Consider the following 20,415-nt stretch of genomic DNA (forward strand, 5'->3'; position numbering starts at 1 on the left):
TTATGTTTTATGTTTAAAAAAATAAAAAACTTTTCAAAAAAAAAAAAAAAAACAACCAAACACAATATTGGATGAAGGCCAGTGATGGGTTGCTACCGGTTCTCCCCGGTTCGGACGAGCAGTAGCGGAGATGGTGAGGTGAAAGTGAAGCGGTTCGCTCCGACCGTCAGTTCGGCCCTCCCGCCCACCCCTGAGTGTATACTTATCTATATTCATTCATTTTTAGCTCAGCTGATAGGTGCGGCATAACGGATTGCCGTGCCTCAGCTGTTCTGAAATTTAATGCACTTGCACAAAGCAAAGCGTGCACAAAGCGCGTGCACAAAGCGAACCGGTGGTAATACCGATTGAAACCCACACCTGATAAAGGCTACAATAACATCTCTATTTTCCTAAAAATGGATTCAAGGCAAATATCCAGACTTTCAGGATTGCTCAGTTATTATATTTTTGTTCAAAGTTGATGTAGCACAATGTTTAAGTAGATGCTCTTAAAGTGTCAATTCTACCATGAGTTTCCCTAGATCACTGGTGTCAAACTCACAGGGTCACATGACGAATTGTGATTTCCCCCCCCCTTTGTGGGGTGGGTGTGGCCTGCATGTGACACATCCGGCCCTTGGACCGCCAGTTTGACACCCCTGCCGTAGATGATTAGTATCAGGTATATTGGATAACAAGAGTGTCTTGGATCAAAAAGACTCAAAAAGGAAATATAAAACAGAGAATATGTTTAAAAAATAACTAGAAATATTAAACACAAACACAGCCCAATTCTCTATAATTCTCTACATATTTGCCCTAAGGCAAAGCCTTCAATTTTCAATAAGCTTGTACCTCTATGCATACAAAATTGTGGCAGGCTTAATAATTGCATATACCGTATTTTTCGGACTATAAGATGCACCGGACTATAAGGCACACCTAGATTTAGTGGAAGAAAATAAAAAATAGTTTTTGGCCTCCACGCGTTGCGTTTTCACCCTCCCCGGACCCCAGAAGCACTTTGTAGGCCAAAAACAGGCCCATTTTTGGCCTCCTAAACCCTCCTGCATCCTGTTTTTGCCAAAAACACACCCATTTTTGGCCTGCAGAGTGCTTCTGGGGGCCAGGGAGGGCAAAAACGTGAAGTGTGGAGGGTTCGGGAGTCCAAAAACAGGCCTGTATTTGATCTATAAGACACACTGAAATTTTCACCCACTTCTAGGGGGGGGTGCATCTTATACTCCGAAAAATACGGTAATTGTTTTAAATGTCTGCATGCTCCTTATAATATAAATCTTTGTTTAGCATTGAATTTCATGTTAAGTTTATGAGAATATTTCATTCGAGGATGCAAGGGTCACCGGTCTTCTCATTTTATACATTGACAATATAAATCTTTATTTAGCATTGAATTTCATGTTAAGCTTATGAGAATATTTCATTCGAGGATGCAAGGATCACCGGTCTTCTCATTTTATACACTGACAAATTAACTTCTCTTTTCTCTGAATTGATTTCTAATCTCCGCAAGCAATTTCCTTAAGAGACAAAAGTAAGGCCTTTTTAATTGGCTAGAGTTTAATCTCAAACTACATTGCTTGAATAGATATAGTGCTACCATCTATGACTGTTTCAGTAAACAGATTGTATTACTAAGCGCTAAATATATTTGTAAAAAAGGGCAGTGCAAGAGCTCACTGTTTAATCAGCACTAGATCCTTCATGTGCAAGCAAATTCTTCTTACACAAATAACTGCACAAGCATCATTTGAAACCATATTTTCAGATTTTGCACCTTGTCAGGACACCTTAGTCAGTTTTAAAGAACAGAGAGATAACACTTGGGCTGACCCTACTGGTTTCATTTATTATGAAACTTAAAAGCTTGAAAAATCAAAACCATTTAGTTCAGGGGTGTCAAACTCAAGGCCCACGGCCCACATCCAGCCTGTGGGGTGCTTAGGTCTGGCCCGCAGTGCTGGTCTGGAAATAGCAAAAGACCAGCCCGCAGTCCCTTAGCTAGCAAAAACGGCGTGCAAGAAGGGGCACATGGTCTCTCGCGCCCCGTTTTCAGCCTGGACGGCCTCCTGCAGCACTCTGCTAGCCAAAATGGGGCATGGGCATTTTGGCCAGCAGGGTGCTGCAGGAGGCGTCCATTCCGTCTGCCGGCTGTCCTGTCTCCCCCTCAACCAGCCCATGGAGGACAACTACAACGCTGATCCTCAAAGAAATCCAGTTTGACACCCCTGATTTAGTTCAACAACTTGGTTCAAAAAAGTCTTTAATTCAAACCACACTGATAAACCAACCAATTTTAAAAATGGAGATAGGATTACAGATCTAAATGTCTAGGCTAGTGTAGGACTCCTTTATAGACAGATAGTTGGCAAAAGCTCTTTCATAGCAGGATTTCAGAAAGCAAAGGGAACAATTGCATATATTAACTGTCAAGAAAATTGTTTTGTAATTACAGTGGGTGACTGGATCTTGCCTGGGGGAAAAGACTTCGCTTGTCTTCTTAGTACAAAGTTATTTTGGTTGTTATAAATTATTTTTGAATGCTAATGAATGCAGCTGAATGGCAGGGCTGTATTTTAAATTTGCGAAAGCCCTTGTGCCAGGGTGCCCGAAGCATTGCCAAGATATATTTATATGTACTGAGAGATTTATCAGGAATTCATCCTCTCTATTTTAGATAGGGTGGCTGCATACAACGCTATGCCCTTAAGACTAATAACAATAGCTATGCCCTCTACGTAACATAGTGTGTGGGACATTTTTGCATAGTGGGTATTTTACTGAAAGAAATGTGCTGTCTGAGGAAAAAAATTTGAATGAGCAAAAGTTCAGTTGCTTCAACAATCTATAATTTGAGACCTATACACATTGCTTCAGTGGAACCAACTATGAATAAGCAAATTGGAACATGACGGATTATTTTATGCAATGTATTTGATAGTCCTTTTGATGATTTGCTTTCTTTTAGATCTATGCCTTAGTAACTTCAAAACCCTGCGAAATCATTTTCTTTTAGTCTTGGTTTCCCACACCATTTTTTGTTTTTTATTTTTTTGTTTTGTTTTGTGCCTATCTTCTATTACCACCGCCAATCTTTTCTAGTCAGGAAACAGAGCTGCAGCCTTAGATGTGGTTAAGCCTGATTCTGATCCACTCTTATAATAGTTACTAAAACTGACAAGGGTTTCACAAGCTCAAACTTTTAGATCCTTAATTTTCTGTATCTCTTCCAATAGCTAGAACTACAGTCTTTGGGGACTCATACTTAACAATCGGCTGTATAAATTACAGAATCATGAACTCCTTCTTTTTTTTAGTAGAATGTACTAAGTGGGAGAGAGAGGAAAAATTAAAACTATGGGAAATTAAAACATGAATTGGGAGATTGAGCTTTTCTTCTACCATCTTGCTTTCCTCAAAATGAAATATGACTATTTTCACTACATACTGTAACTTGACTCTTCAGATTCCCATTACTGGCTGAACAGCTTCTCACAATTACAAAGGAATTTGACAAAATGTTTCAAGTAGTCCTTGACTTATGACTGTAATTGAGCCTGGAATTACTAAATCATGCTGGTTGTTAAGCAGGTCATGTGACCAACCTGATTTTACAAAATTTATGTGGCGGTTGTTAAGTGAATATAGTCATTAAGTGAACTTACTGTCTGCAATGGGCATTTTTTGCCGGAAATTGGAAGCATTTAGTAATAGCACTTAGACTTATATACCACTTCTCAGTGCTTTACACCCCTCTCTAAGCGGTTTACAGAGTCAGCATATTTCCCCCAACAATCTGGATCCTCATTTTACCGACCTCGGAAGGATGGAAGGCTGAGTCAACCTTGAGCTGGTCACAATCGAACTCCTGGCACTGAGCAGTGAGTTAGACTGCAATACTGCATTCTAACCACTGTGCCACCATGCCTCCTGTAAATGCCAGTTCCAGCCCAAAAAAAAGTAATAAATTGAAGTCATCTGACCATAGGATACTGCAAATGACCATAAATGTGGGCCTGTTGCCCAAAATGAGATCACGTGACTGTACGCAAAGCACAAGGAATGCTGCTTGTAGTGAAATCTAGCATAAAGAACTCTCACATCTTCTGTTAACAGATGCTGCGATTCTTTCAATTCAGATATTGTGTACTATTTGATTTAATGCAATACCATTAGCACTGCTGTGGTATTCTTGTTGCAATACATCATGCCTTTATATAGGTTTAAGGCAGTGATGAAATCCAAATTTTTTTACTACCAGTTCTGTGGGCGTGGCTTGGTGGGCATGGTGTTGCTTGGTGGGCGTGGCAGGGGAAGGATACTGCAAAATCTCCATTCCCACCCCACTTTGGGGCCAGCCAGAGGTGGTATTTGCCGGTTCTTCGAACTGCTCAACATTTCCGCTACCGGTTCGCCAGAACCTGTCAGAACCTGCTGGACTTCACCCCTGGTTTAGGGGTAAAACCTATCTAATTATGTTCTCTATACTTAGAAATAGCACTTAGACTTATATACCACTTCACAGTGATTTACAGTCCTCTATAAGCAATCTACAGAGTTGGCATATATTATTATTATTATTATTATTATTATTATTATTATTATTATTATTATTATTACTATTATTCATATTTCTATGCCGCCCACTCTCCGAAGACTCTGGGCGGCTTACACCAAAAACAGTATACTAAATAGCATATTGCCCCCAACAATCTGGGTCCTCATTTTACCCACCTTGGAAGGATGGAAGGCTGAGTTAACCTTGAAAATCAAACTGTTGGCAGTCAACTGAATTAGCAATAGCACTTACACTTCTATACCACTTCATAGTGCTTTACAGCCCTCTCTACAAGTGGTTTACAATGCCAACAATGTAGGTCCTCATTTTACTGACAGTCAGCAAAATTAGCTTGCAATCCTGCATTCTGACCACTGCGACACCACGGCTCATGTTTATACTTATATTATAAATATAATTATAATATACACTTATATATGTATTATACGTATGTTTTACAAATCCATATTGTTGGTGATGTAAGTCAAGAACCATAATATAGTTGCAAATTTAAAAAGAAAATGAAAATTGCAGTAGGATAAGAACAAAAGATGTAGGGGAAAGTCATTAAGTACAGAAAAAGACCTGTATTACTACAAAGGATAAAAAGAAGAAAACTGTGTGGAATGTAGAATAGAAAATGCTTGGTTGGAAAGATGAAAAGGAAAAATTTCCACAACAGGTGAATCTTTTTTCCCCTAAAAAACATCTACAATACAATGAGCTTTGCTGTGCATTTAAATCTTCAATAAGTAAAGATAAAGGTTCCCTGCCAACCTTTCGATCGACGAGCTCAGCATCTTAGCCACTGAGCCACCGCATCCCTAAAAAAATCTTCAATAGTCATTCTTAAATTGCTGTGAACTGTCGAACATTGCAGCTTGGTGTTTACTGTCTTTAGCACTCTCAATTTATAAGTCTGGTTTATAAAATCAAACAAGCTCCTTCTATATAGATCTGCCCAGATCACACTTTTATAAACTAACTTGACTTTTTTACGTTTATAATTTCAGATAGAAAGCGCAATCAATGAATTACCGAGGAAGCACTTTTGAGACCTTTAAAACAGGAAGAAGAAGAGGAAAATAACTTGCCCTAAATCGACCTACCCATTTTGCTGTTTACTGTCACCCTGGTTCTCTCTGGATCCACTCTGCTGTCCCTCTGTCACCTCTGGGGCCCTTTCGCTGAATGGTGCATTGTGTGGGGATTGCCATGGGGTATTAACGGTAGGCTTTGCGGCACTCAGCACAGGGCAACGTTGATCAGCATTAGCTTTGAGGTTAACATGCACTCCTGAGGCAGTGAATGGGGGAGGCGTGACAGTGGCCAGAGGTGTAGGGGAAGCACGTAATGGAAGACTGGAACTGGCAGGCGTGAAGGCAGATGACGGTGATGGGATGGAAGTGACCTTGGAGGAGGACACAGCTCCAAAGGGCCTGGGAGCCTTATTGAAGGCCATGCTGGTTGTGGATGAAACTTTGGGCACGGCTGGAGATGCAATGGGCACAGGCTTAATTAGGTCCTTGGGCTCTACCTAGATGAAATAAAAACAGGAAAAATACACAAGAAAGCCACACACACATGCACACACACATGCAAAATGTATCCATGATATCTGCAGCGATTTTGTTGTGAAACATCAATTGATGACTGACTGGCAGAACACTGGCTGTAAAGCATTGACCTGCCAACATCACACAGCATGCGTCATTGAAAAGAAAAACAAAAACAAAACGACATGCGTGAGCTGGTATCTTTAGATTTATTTTAGCCAAAAACCTTCACTGTAAAACTAGGTCCAACAATTAGGAGAGAAGTGCAGTCCTCCAGTGCAAGCATTACAGACAGAATCCTCATAGTAATATTTTTACTTACTACAGGATTATGTGTTTCAGGCAGGTCTATATTGGAACAATGCCCCTCCTTTCCAGTGACAAATATATATATATATATATATATATATATATATATATATATATATATATATATATATATATATATATATATATATAAATTAATTAAATTTGTATACCGCCCTACTCCCGAAGGACTCAGGGCGGTGTAATAAATATATATATATATATATTAGAAGTTAGTTTCAAAAGTAGTTTGAAGTTATTTAAAAACTCTGACACCAGGGAAAAAGAAATAATTTACAAATTTTATTACACATAATGAGGCTCTGGGTGTTGCTAAATCTTACCTTCTCCTCATTTAAAAGCTATTGCTATTTTAGTTTAACTTAAAGGCAAACTCACATATTTTGTTTGGAAAAGGTATCTTTGCTACAAAATAATGTGATAGTGTGTCTTCTTTTACTCAGTTCTTTGTACCACAATAGCAGTGGTGGAATTCAATTTTTTTTACTACTGGTTCTATGGGCATGGCTTGGTGGGCGTGATGTGGCTTGGTGGACGTGGCAGGGGAAGGATACTGCAAAATCTCCATTCCCTCCCTACTCCTGGGGGAAGGATATTGCAAAATCTCCACTCCCACCCCACTCTGGGGCCAGCCAGAGATGGTATTTGCCAGTTCTCCAAAGTACTCAAAATTTCCACTACCGGTTCTCCAGAACCCATCAGAACCTGCTGAATAGCACCCCTGCACAATAGCCATCAGATTTGCTGAACATGAATCTTATCTGTAATGTAGTTAAGCAAATCAACAGGCATCTATTAGAGATCACGTTCTACTAAGGAAAGCAAATCTTTCTGCATCTTTACAGATTCCTCTTTCTAATTGTGTCATACCTTTAGAGATCTGGCAGAAAAAGTCTTACATTAAGCTACCTTTTTATAAAAGGTAACGGTAAAAGATGAAGATAAATATTTTCTCTGTCCAGTCAAGTCCAGCTCTAGGAAATGGTGCTCACCTCTGTTTTTTAGCTGAAGGAGCCAGTAGGGTCCTTCCGTGGTCTTTCCGTGGTCATGTGACAAGCATGATTATATGCTGAGCCACACAGAACACTGTTACCTTCCCACAGAAGTGGTACCTATTTATCTAATTTCATTTGCACCTTTTTATAAAGCTCCTTCTAAACATGCTTGTAATCAGTTACTCTTAGAATCTTAAGAAATTAACAGGGCCTTTTAAGAACATGGCTGATCTCTACAAATAGCAGCATTTTGTTAACTTTTATCTAGGCTTGGAAGCTAAACTGGATAGGCCTGGTTAGCACTTGAATGGATAATGATTAGGAAATTCCAGGATGGTAGAATAGTTTAGAAAGGGTGGGGGGGGAATATACTGGAATGGAAACGTTGTGCAAATCATTTCTTCATTGTTACAAAAAAAAGCTGTGGAAGGGTGATCATGAAATCCCCAGGAATTGACTTCAACTCAAAGAAAAGTCCATGAACTACAATAGTTATTTCCCATGTTAGTCCTTGTTTTTGAAATACTTAAAACTTTTTATATTGGTCACTTATCACTCGATACAAATCTGGCCAATGCCAAAACAGCAGCAGTAAGGAAGACTTTCAAAGCCAAAAATTATACCCGAGTACCAAATTTTTAGATAAAAGAAAATAGCATATTTCAAGGATTTCAAAATAGCATGTTTCAATGTATGTCCCAATGAATGAAATGGACATACAACGGAACCATGTTGCATCAGAAGAGCTTTTCAGATTGACAGCATTGATTAAAAGGAGCATTTAGAAATGTGAATTACAGTAATAAATTGGCTACAACAGGAATTCTCCTGTATTTAGGGACTGGGAAGAATCCCTTACCTGTTGTACAGGAATTGGATCTGGCTTTGGAGCTGCAGGTGCTCTGAAAGAGAAAAGGAAACAAATTACATGGCTTCTAAAGCAAATTTACCCCCACAGTCCCATAGGGTCAATTACAATTTAGCTTCTAAAATCACAATGCAGATCAAACGCTTTTTGAAGCCCCATTGACTTAATTCATGCTTAATAATGCTAATCAGTGGGACTTGTCAGTATAGCCAAACTTACATCAGCTGTTAATCAAAGTCTTATTTCAAACATCCAAAGATCAGTAGATTGAAGAGCAAAGCATCTACACCCAGCAAAGCAAAACTGAGGAGCAAACCAGCTGCATCCTAAAATTAAACAAGAATGGCTTTGTATATTGAATGGATTTATAATTCAACTGGCCCATGCATAAATGATAAAACGCTTCCAACGTATTAACAAAAACCACACGGCTTGCAGTTTATACAATAGTGACAACGTATATGGCATCATCTCATTTATCCAACTGGCTTTGCTTCCTTGCTGCATGCACAGACCGCCTATGAATTAGTCCTAAAATAAACTGAAGGAGAATTTTGGAGGTTGCCACGGGAATAAAATCTTTAAAAGTACAGCCTTTTCCCCATGCATTTACATTTCAGTTCCTTGTACATCACATCTTTAAAGATGTGTCTGATTTTTTTTATGATGACGATTATTCTTCTACTTTTCAACCAGCTGTCATACTTTCTTAGAAAATGTTCACATATAATATACATATTTATATATATTAAAATATATAAAATGTCTACAGCAGTTTCCCTTTACAATACCTGTGCTGTTTCAGCTCTAAAGTGCATGTAAGTTGCAATAATTCCTTGAAATGACTTCCAAAATACATGACTGGGACCAGGGATGGGATTCAAAAATTTTAGCAACTGGTTCTCTTGCCTGGTTGCCGGATGGGTGTGGCCATGGTGGGCGTGGCCTTCTTGGCCTCCTGCACCACGGCGGGAAGGGGGGCGTTTTCGCCCCCACAAGCTCCAGAGGCTTTCCTCGAAAACTGCCTCCCCTAGGCTCCAGAGGCCAGAAACAGGCCTGTTTCCGGACTTCCAGAAGGCCCATTTTTCATCCTCCCAGAGCCTCCGTGCAGGTGCTGCACTTACCTGGGATCCAAAATGGGCCACGTGGAGACTCCTGGGAGGGGCGGGTGGGTAGGGCCAGCCACTCCTTACAACTACCGGTTCGGCGAACCAGATGTAAAATTAGTATCCGGTTCGCCCAAACTGGTCCGAACCGGCTGAATCCCACCCCTTGCTGGGACCCCCAAGATGCAGTACTGATTTCTGGAAAAGATGTCATAAAATGTATTCTTCACCCAGAATATATTAAATTATTCTGGAGATCCTGAGCGTGATCTCAATTTCTCATTAAAAATTAATGGTGCTCTGAAGCTTGATTATTACATTTAAATCACAAAACTGATGTTCAGTTAATCTGATATGAAATAATTTCTTAAGAACACTTGAAAAATTTGTTTATACCTTAGCTGTCTCCCCTTCCCTCTCAACTTACAACTCTTAGCTTCATCCAATCCTTTTTTTAAAAAAGAATGGAAGCAAGATTGCTATGGCTGCAATAAAGAAAAATAAAAGAGCTAATGCTGGCAAATACAGTACTGAAAAAAAAATACCCTGAAAGCAGTTTTCTTACATATTATGGGCTGATTCAATTACTTCCAAACAAAAGCATATTTTTAAATGCATTTTGCGGCTAGATTCCTGAAATAGTCTACTGATTATTTCTCGGGATTGAATAACCCTGAACATTCTTGCCTGCACACACATAGGCACTGATGTGGCTATGAAAACAAAAGTTAATAAACAAAACCAGGCAGACCTGCCTTGCAGAAATGACAGCTTTTGATGTACTGGGTCCTCATAGATGAAGACTTGAAACATTGAACTAAGTGGCTGAATTTATTCATTAAATAAGCCCCATTCACAATAATTAGCTTTTAATGTGCAAAGAGGTTGCCTATCACTATAATTTATAGTATAAAAGTCTGCACCAAGAGAACATATGTGCGGATAATGCCACAGGACATGCCTTCTGTTCTATTACTTCAATCTGGAGTAAATCGTTTCTCCTATTCATAATTTATTTCAGAAAAAGAGGTGGTGCACCATATTAGGATTGCTTTCTTTATATTGGTCGCAGTCAGTTTCAACTTCTCAGTTTGACTAGGAGCCAATAATTTAAGTCAGGGGTGTCAAACTCAAGGCCTGTGGGCCAGATCCGGCCCATGGGTGCTTAAATCTGGCCCGCGAGGCTAGCCTGGAAATACCAAAGGACTGGCCCACGGTGTCTCTGGCAGCCAAATGCCCCTCTGGGCCCCATTTTTGGCCTGGATGGCCTCCTGCAGCACTCTGCCGGCCAAAACAGGGCACAAGAGGACTCGAAAGGCTCCCCCATGCCCTGTTTTGGCCGGCAGGGTGCTGCAGCAGGCCGTCCAGGCTGAAAACGGGGACTGGGGTAGGTCCGTAAGCCCCCACACACCCCGTTTTGGCCAGCAGGGAGCTGTAGGAGGCTCCGTCCCATCTCTTTCCCCCCCGCCAGCCTGCAGATCAATACTGATCCTCGCTCAAAGAAATTCAGTTTGACATCCTTGATTTAAGTGAATGATTAAGGAATTATTTATGATTAATATAAAGAGCATTATACATTAAATCTGTACCAATGGAACACAATGTTTTCTTGCAAGAATGGAAAAATTGGGAGGAAATAAGCAGTTGCTCTGTGTTCCTTCAGTCTCAATTAACTAATTGGAAATGTATCTGCGTCAGAACCAACCAGATTTTATTAATTCCACAATAAACAGAAGAACAAACTCTATTAAAACAACTCATTTATTATACGGGCATCCTAACTCTATTGAATGCAGTTAATACACAGTTTAATGGCTTTTCAACCACTCAGTTCTAAATCTATTTAATTTAAAAAATAAGGACTGCTTTTTGTGCCTTCATAATACAATCTGCTTAATTTGTCAGATATATTTTTAGCAAAAATAGTCAATGGTTCAGTAGGTCTTAGAAGTACTGATGCAACCATATTTGCTTCTGCTGCAACAGTTACTCCTAACTATCCATTTCCCTTTTAATATCATATGGATATATATATATATATATATATATATATATATATATATATATAGAGAGAGAGAGAGAGAGAGAGAGAGAGAGAGAGAGAGAGAGAGAGAGAGAGAGAGAGAGAGAGAGAGAAAGCTAATCAATAAATCCACTTTCTAGCAATATATTAGCTATTTCATATAATGAAGTAAGGTTATTTTCTCTACAGGAAATATAAGCTGACAAACTCTTTATTCTTTACATGTTTGTTTTATTCATCTTTTCCTGCTAGGTTCATCTTTTCCTGCTTATTTCAGACTTTAAAAAAAAGGGAGAGAATATGGAAAACTCAGCCAAGTCATCCATCCAGCAATCTGGAAATGTTTGCTTCAAGACAAAACTGCTTTGTTTCAAGTCAAAGCTACAACTTGCTTTATAAAGCAAAAAAGCTGAAATGCAAGAGGGAATGGAAAAGGAGGAGCACATCATAACACAATAGTTTTTGAGTACTTGGCTGAAGAAGACAGACATTAGCAACCACACTCAAGCAAAAAAAAAAAAAATTAAATAACATTGGGGTGGAGACTTGGCTATTTTACCATACAATTTTGTTGCAAGCATTATATTCCACAATCTCACAGACAATGCCAATAACTGCCAGACACGCAAATTATCTGAAATTGTTCTATTTCTAAAGGCTGGATCCATTCAACATGCTTCCACCAAGTCAAGTAAAACTCTGCAGCTTTAATAATATGTTGGTTTAAGGATATTGAGGCTTAGCAACAATGCACAGGTATCCCATATAAGTCACAAAGATGACCACGATATCTCCATGCAAATGATTCAATTTATATGTTATTTGCACAAGGACACCTTGACAAATTAAATCAACCCCGCCCTCAGAAGATCATGATTAGTTTAATAGATTATGAAATGCAGAAAACTGGTTAATACAGATAACCTCTGTTACCTCTACAGTGGTAGAGAGAGGAAAAATAGAGAACAACCTGTGAGTTAATATATCATTCTGGCAATCACAGTGACAATCCTGGATGTAACTACAATTGCAGTATTAAGTATAATTTCCTATCAATATTAGCATTATTTTATGATCGAATATTACTAGTTAAACATCATCACTTCAGTATTGCTTTTCTCTTCCCTCTCTCAATTCTTTTTAACAGGAACAGATCAAAACATGCTGAATAGAATAGAATTCTTTATTGGCCAAGTGTGACACAAGGAATTTGTCTCCGGTGCATAAGCTCTCAGTGTACATACAACAATAGTGCTAGATCATGATCATAGTCATTGTAAAAACACATTCATCATAAAACATTAGATACAACACTTAGTACTAGTCATGGATACTAAATATGCAATCAACATAAATCATACTAGGATACTAAGTAAACAATATAAATCGTAAAATCCAAGCAACAAAGTTATAGTCATAAGAAGATAAGGAGATAGGGAATAGGGAAGATGAGAATAATAATGGTAATACTGCCTTTCTAGATAGTTTGAGAGTGTTGTGGGAATTAGTTGTTTAGCAGAGTGATGGCATGGGGCAAAAAACTGTCCTTGTGTCTAGTTGTTCTGACGTGCAGTGCCCTATAGCATCGTTTTGAGGGTGGAAGTTGAAACAGTTTATGTCCAGGATGCGAAGGGTCCGTAGATATTTTCACAATCCCACTTTCTGGCTTGTGTAGTATGTAGGTCCTCAATGGAACACCACATTTTGACTTTTGTGTTCATTCAAAGAGATTACTCCAATAAAGCCTTTGGATTTTTTTGTCATTACAGCCTACTATTCTTTGTACACACAGTTTGCAAACAAGATCTTTGTCTCTCTCTCTCTCTGTGTGTGTGTGTGTGTGTCTTTGTCTGTGTGTGTATGTGATTTACTTTGCAGGAATGTTTTTTTTTTACATTGAATTTTTTACATTCTTTTACACAGCATACTGCACACTGCCAATTAATAGTAAGGCAGTGGGTGGGTACATAATTCTCTTACGTTGACGTTTTATGGTTATAACTCCTAACTCCAAATCTGTTGCAACAGATTTCTCATTTTATTGGATATATTTTGCTCCCATGGTTGGTTGTTTTATTTTCTATGTTGGCAATGATCAGATAGTGAGCAAAACCAGACCTTCACACAAGACTGAGGACCAGAAATCAGAGTCTCGTGGGCCAAACGCTAGTATAACAAGTAGCGAAATAAAGGATGGAAAATTAAAGGATAGGATTGTAGAACAGAAGTAGAAAAAGCACTGGATTGAAAAAGTAAGAATCTGAAGGAGGAAGAGATGGAGAAAATAAAAATTGTTAACGTTACAGTGCAGGGAAGCCATGAAAACATGTAAAGCTAAAGCACTGTTATTAACATCCACTTACATCTGCTGCCTGCAATTACTGCAAGTTCAAATCTCACCAGGCTCAAGGTTGACTCAGCCTTCCATCCTTTCTAAGGTAGGTAAAATGAGGACCCAGATTATGGGGGCAATAAATTGACTTTGTATAAATATACAAAAGTATGAAGGCTATTGCTTAACGCATTGTAAGCCACCCTGAGTCTCCAGAGAAGGGCGGCATATAAATCAAATTTAAAAAAAAAAAATTCACGGACATAGCCTCTTAGTGATCTTAGCAACAATACGGAAGAGGTTTACCATTACTTTCTATAGGTAGTCCTCAACTTATGAGTGTTTGTTTAGTGACTGTTCTAAGTTATGACTGGACTGAAAAATGTAATTTAGGACCGTTTTTCACACTTTTGACCATTGCAGTATCAAAATTCGGATGTTTGGCAACTGGCTCATAATTATGACAATTGTGGTGTCAACTTTTGAGACGTTCTGACAAGCAAAGTCAATGGCGAAGCCAGATTCACTTTACAACTGTGTTACTAACTTAACAACTGAAGTGATTCACTTAGCAAGTGTGGCAAGAAAGGTCGTAAAATGGGGCAAAATTCACTTAACAAATGTTTTGCTTAGCAACAGGAATTTTTGGCCTATTGTGGTCCTAAATCAAGGATTACCTATACTGTTTTTTTTTTTTAAATTTCCTCAATTACTCCATAATCTTGGAGTTTCCTGGTAGTCTCCAATTTAACCACTACCTTGACCAGCTCCTGTTTAGCTTCAAGACTAAACAAGGTCAGTCAGCTGAAACACAAGCCAAGAATATCTAGACATTATTGTCAGAATCAGTGGAAGAAATAATACCAGCAAACAGGAAATAGAGTGCTTAAATTCTGTGAAGAAACTAGACAGAAACTAGACATACTATTGACAAATAGAATCTGGAGGTGGCTAAAACACTAAAAAGAAGAAGTGAAAATAAAAGTGGGAAGAAAAAGGATTGAGTTAATTATAGAAAGGAGTTTATCTACAAAGGTAGGCGTGAATACTTTTGCTAAGTCTGTATGCTGGTACATATCCATAAAATGAAAAAATTAGGCCAATCTTCTCACTGCTGGAAAAATGAAAACAAAATAGGGTACAATTTTTTTTTGAATAATTATTCATGTAAATAAGCAAGACACGTGACCTAAAGGGGCTTTAGCAGATAGCCAGTTTCTACCAATATATTTTGAATTGGACAGGAGGCATGCCTTGAGCTGAATCAATGAAGCACAATAAATAAGAAACATTGGATGGTGGGAGTAACATTCATTTCTACTTTTCACCATAACAGAGACAAGTCAAAACAAAAGTCTAAGCCTCCCTTCTTAGTTCTGAGTATTCTGAATGCAATTGTATATTACTACCGTGTTTCCCCGAAAATAAGACCCTGTCTTATATTTTTGAAATAAGTGCTTGGCCTTATTTTCGTGGAGGTCTTATATTTTGGGGTGTGTGTAACAAGACAGGGCTCCTCTTGCCATCTTACCGGATTTCCAGCTCTGTCTCCCTAACTGTTGTGGTCCGCCAGCAGCCTCGGGAGTAAGGCCAGGAGATAACTGGGCCCTCCCATAAGGTTTAAAAGAGAAACAAAGGCACTTGGGCCTTTTGCAGGAAAGCAATGTTGCTAACTCTGTTTCCAGTCGGCATCTCTTGTTTGTTTCTAAACTCCGTGGGGCTTTGCCAAGTAAGGCCTTTGGCAGGGTGTCAAAGAAGATAAAGGTTGGTGATTATCTCGAAGGACTCCTTCCGAAGGACTTGTTTTGCAACTAATTGGGACTCAGCTGGGAATGAACATAATTCTCAGCTGTTACAATAAAATAGGTTTGTTTGAGACCAATTGTGTATTGTAATGACTCAGCAAGCCTAGGTCACAACCCTAACCCTAACCAGAGGAAATGGCAGGGACCAGCTGCGCATGTGTTTAAATATTTTTGGGAGGGCTTATTTTCAGGGGGGGCTTATATTAGTGCATGTGCTCAAAACCACGATTGGGCTTATTATCAGGGGATGTCTTATTTTGGGGAAAACACGGTAGCACGTCATCACATGCACAAAAGAACCGCATTTAGGTTTCATTTTCTCTTATTTATTTTTCCATCTTCAAAAGATACATTTAGATAAAACCAAGAGTAAATAAAAGCGCTAATATGGCAACTAGCCTGAATAACACAAGCAGTCATTAGGGACATGGGAGGATGGGGGTGGGGAAGCACTTTTATGAAAACTATAGACGAATAAGATTAATGCAATTCCAGCACATTTAAAACAGTCTGATAAATGTGTTATCAACAGTTTCGCTACCAAACAGGCATCACACTCAAGAGTAGACGGTGCTATTAGAAATTAAAAATGAAAGCCAAAAGGTCCAAATCTGTCCAATGCATTTTGACCAACAAGGTCTTCTTCAGGAGCTTAAAATGGTGGCTTCCTTAAAAGAATTGATCTCCATCTTCTAGTTCTTGGTGGGCTTTCCCTGAACTGAACTCTCTCCTGTGTCACAATTCCTAAAAGAAGGTACACTACTTTAAAAACGATGCAATCTAATGTTTTTTGTTGTTGTGCTGTTTAACTACAGGCAGTCCTCGACTTACAACAGTTCATTTAGTGACCGTTCGAAGTTACAATGGCACTGAAATAAAGTGACTTATGACCATTTTCACACAATCTTTGCAGGTCAAAATTCAGATGCTTGGCAACTGACTCATATTTATGACAGTTGCAGTGTTCCAGGGTCATGTGATCCCCTTTTGCGACCTTTTGACAAGCAAAGTCAATGGGAAAGGCAGATTCACCTAACAACCATGTTACTAACTTACCAACTGTTAAGTGATTCACTTAACAACTGTGGCAAGAAAGGTCGTAGAATGAGGGGAAGCTCACTTAACAAATGTCTCACTTAGCAACATAAAATTTTGGGCTCAATTTGTGGTCGTAAGTTGAGGACTACATGTAGGAACAATTGGCAAATAAATTTAACAATTTAAGATTAATCAGTATCTTTTAAAACAAAAGCTATGAAAAAAACTAGTAAAAGGGTTAGTTAGATGAAACTAAGCAGCGCTTAGTAGTATAAATATTAGTATTAGTATTGCTAGTTGTTTGTTAGTACGGCAGCCTATCAATCAAAATATTAATTTATTTTTAATGTTTAAAGGGAAATTCAGAGATTTTACAAATATATCACGGAGGAGTAAACTTTTTGGTCTCAAAGGCTGCATGAAGCCAAGAGAATATGCAAGTCTCGTAAAATTGTTCCACAACCTACAATTCAGTTCTGCTGAAACTGTTGACAATCAAGGGTGAAAGTCCTACTGACACCTCTCCATTTTAATCCTACTGCCAGATTTCCAGCCCTGTCCCTGGGAAACGCACCAAGGGAATCTTCTCACAATATTATCGGGTCTAGCTCAGAGTATCAACACACTAAGAAATCTACTGCAACTACTGAGTCTGGTAATGTTTATTTTTATATTACAATATTTCTATATTCCTCCATTGCACAAACTGGCTCTGGGCAGGGCACAAAAAACCTCCCAGAAATATATCAGAATTACTTTCCCAATGACAGTAATAAAGATTGCCTACTATGGGTTGTTGGGTTTGATGGCCCACTAAAACAAAATGGTTTCACAATTTTCCTGATTGGCAGGAAGACGTCGGACACAAATAATCAGAACAGCAGTTGTGTTAAAAGTTTATTACCTACTACCTATAAACAAGAATCTGGACTACATAATTAAGGCAAATTGGTGCTAGCTAGGGGTCAATGAAATTCACAGCGGGTGGATCTTGGCAGAGCAGTGACTCCAAACTAATGATACATTTAACCCTACCCTCAGCCTACCCATCTCCTACAGAAGGTTGGATCAAATAGCATCACTGACACCTTGTGTTCCACAATATAGAGCAGGGTTGTCAAACTTGTGTTGTTACTGTGTTGTCATGTGATGTATCGCGACTTCCCCGTCCTTGTTAAACCAGGTGTGGGTGTGACCAGCGCGGGATGCATCTGGCCCTCGGGCCGCGAGTTTGACATCCCTGATATAGAGGTTACCATCAAGAAAGTCTGCTTTCTTAGTCATAGCCAGTTAAATTCACAACCTTTACTAGCTCCTCCCTAGATATCCAGATGGATAACATGGGTCACAAGGCAATTCATTCATTCATTCATTCATTCATTCATTCATGGATGGTTTACCCATGCCAACAAAATGGCTCCTGTTGACCAACAATTCCTATAAATTATGAATTTTAACAATCCAATAATGTAATATTGGATTATAATAATAATGGATTATAACACAAAAGTAGAAACAAGAGCTTAAATATCTATACGTCCCCTGCCAAAGAATAATAAACAAACACACATAAAAAATACACTGCCATTGGGGTCCTTATAACGGGGGAAGGAGAAACTAAACAACTATTTATTATCTATCTATCTATCTATCTATCTATCTATCTATCTATCTATCTATCTATTTGACTTTTATGCCGCCCTTCTCCAACAGGACTCAGGGCGGTGAACATCCGAGATAAAACATAACATATAAAATTTAAAAAACAGTTTAAAAGACATTAAATAATTTTGGCCCTCAATTTAAAACAACCCAGTTAAAACCAATTTCAAATTAAAACCGAAAGGATGGGCTAACAACCTCAGGCCTATCCAAGCTTTTGGAGAGATACTGTCCCATAAGGGAGCAGCTATGACTGAGACACATGTCTTATGGTACCTGCTAGATGACACTGTTTCATTGAATGGAGCCAAGGCATTCCTATCCTTCCAGATCTAGTGGAACAAGCAGAAACTATTCGATTTATGCAAAGATCTTCCTGTCCACCTGCTCCCAAGAAGGAGCCATGGGTTCAAGAGAACCCTTAAATTTGCATACCATTTTTGTCTGCCACTTGGGAGTCAAAATTTCAAGATCCAGGGAATTGTAAAGCTCACAGCCACTTGATCTTGCTAGAGTTAAGCCTACTACCCAGACTCTAACATGCTCCAGACTTTTTAACAGCATCACCTTGGGATCATTATCATATTGGTGATATGTGCGGATAGATTACAGAGTTTTGTGTCTATTTTAAATAAGGTAAGGCAAACTCTATTTCCTTTACCTATACATCATCCACATGAGAATGTTATAGTTTTGTATCCTCATTAAATATACTGCTCAAAAAAATAAAGGGAACACAAGCAGAAGACATCTGAGATCTGAATGAATGAAATAGCCTTATTAAATACTTTGTTCGTTACATACAGTAGTTTATACACTGCTCAAACAACTAAAGGGAACACAAAACTACTGTATGTAACGAACAAAGTATTTAATAAGGCTATTTCATTCATTCAGATCTCGGATGTCTTCTGCTTGTGTTCCTTTTATTTTTTTGAGCAGTGTATATTAAATATATATTTGAAGCTTTGCATGTTACCAATAAACAACCTTTACTCTGTTCAGAACCATCTATTCTCTTACCACTACTGATTAGCGGACAGGATTCAATAATTGAATACTGAACCGCAGTGGTGCAGTGGTTAAGAGTGCAGTACTGCAGGCTACTTCTGCTGATCACTGTCTGCCAGCATTTTCGCAGATCGAATCTCACCAGGCTCAAGGTCGACTCAGCTCTCCATCTTTCCGAGGTGGATAAAATGAGGACCCAGATTGTTGGGGGCAATATGCTGACTCTGTAAACCACTTAGAGAGGGCTGTAAAGCACTGGGAAGCGGTATATAAATCTAAGTGCTATTGCTATTGCTAATTGAAGAATGTAAATTGGAATTGTAAACAAGAAAGTTGGAATCCAATGCAGCTATTTATTGAGTGCCAGATTATTCTTGGAATTAAAACAGGCAAGAAAGAAGAGCTATTAAATGAGTGATGAACTGGATATTGCAAATGTTACACAGAAAGGTGCAACAAGAACACGTATAAAAATTAATGTACCTAGCAAATGAACAATTATTCAAAGGATAATAGGAACATTTTACATTACTGAGGGAAACATATGTATTACTGCGGCATGCTAAAACATGGAGCTCTAATGAAGTACTGTATACTTGCCTTAATTAAATACTTTCAAAATAACCTTATAAACTGTCTAGACATAAAATCTACATATGAAATATAAAGCTTGGATTAGGTGATTATTCATGCAGTTTTCCTCACACAGTAAAGAAAATAATTTTTAAAAAGAAAAAAATCATAGCTATTACATGAAAGCCGGATTTTCTTTTTCATCTACAGGTAGTTCTTGATTTTCAACCATTCATGTAATGACCATTTGAAATTACAATGGCACTGAAAACAATGATTTATGACTGGTCCTTGCATTTATGATTTTAAGCACCATCCCTACAGTCACAAGATCAAAATTTGGTAACCAGCATATATTTACAATTGCAGTGTCCCTGGGTGCTAGCCAGCTCCCCAAAGGCAAATCAATGGGGAAAACTGGATTCACTTAGTGACTGTGTGATTCATTTAATAACTGAGTAATTTGCTCAACTGTGGCAAAAAAAAAAGTTATAAAATTGGCTATGATTCCTTAGCTGCTTACGAATGTGGCCACATTCCCTCAGTAAAAAAGTAGGG

The 20,415-nt window shown here is 38.5% G+C and overlaps 1 protein-coding gene across 2 annotated transcripts in view; it reads right to left on the reverse strand.

Annotated features, from left to right (window-relative positions):
- Positions 1–20,415, reverse strand: part of PDLIM5 (PDZ and LIM domain 5) — a 96,118-nt gene that overhangs the window by 12,051 nt on the left and 63,652 nt on the right. For both annotated transcript variants that reach the window (XM_070948829.1, XM_070948830.1), the window contains exon 4: positions 8,299–8,341. In XM_070948829.1, coding sequence (XP_070804930.1) covers positions 8,299–8,341 — 43 coding nt within the window. The remainder of the gene's footprint in view (positions 1–8,298; positions 8,342–20,415) is intronic.

Source organism: Pituophis catenifer, unplaced genomic scaffold, assembly GCF_029215685.1.
Source record: "Pituophis catenifer annectens isolate HBS135680 unplaced genomic scaffold, rPitCat1.0.hap2 SCAF_8, whole genome shotgun sequence".
NCBI lineage: Eukaryota > Metazoa > Chordata > Lepidosauria > Squamata > Colubridae > Pituophis > Pituophis catenifer.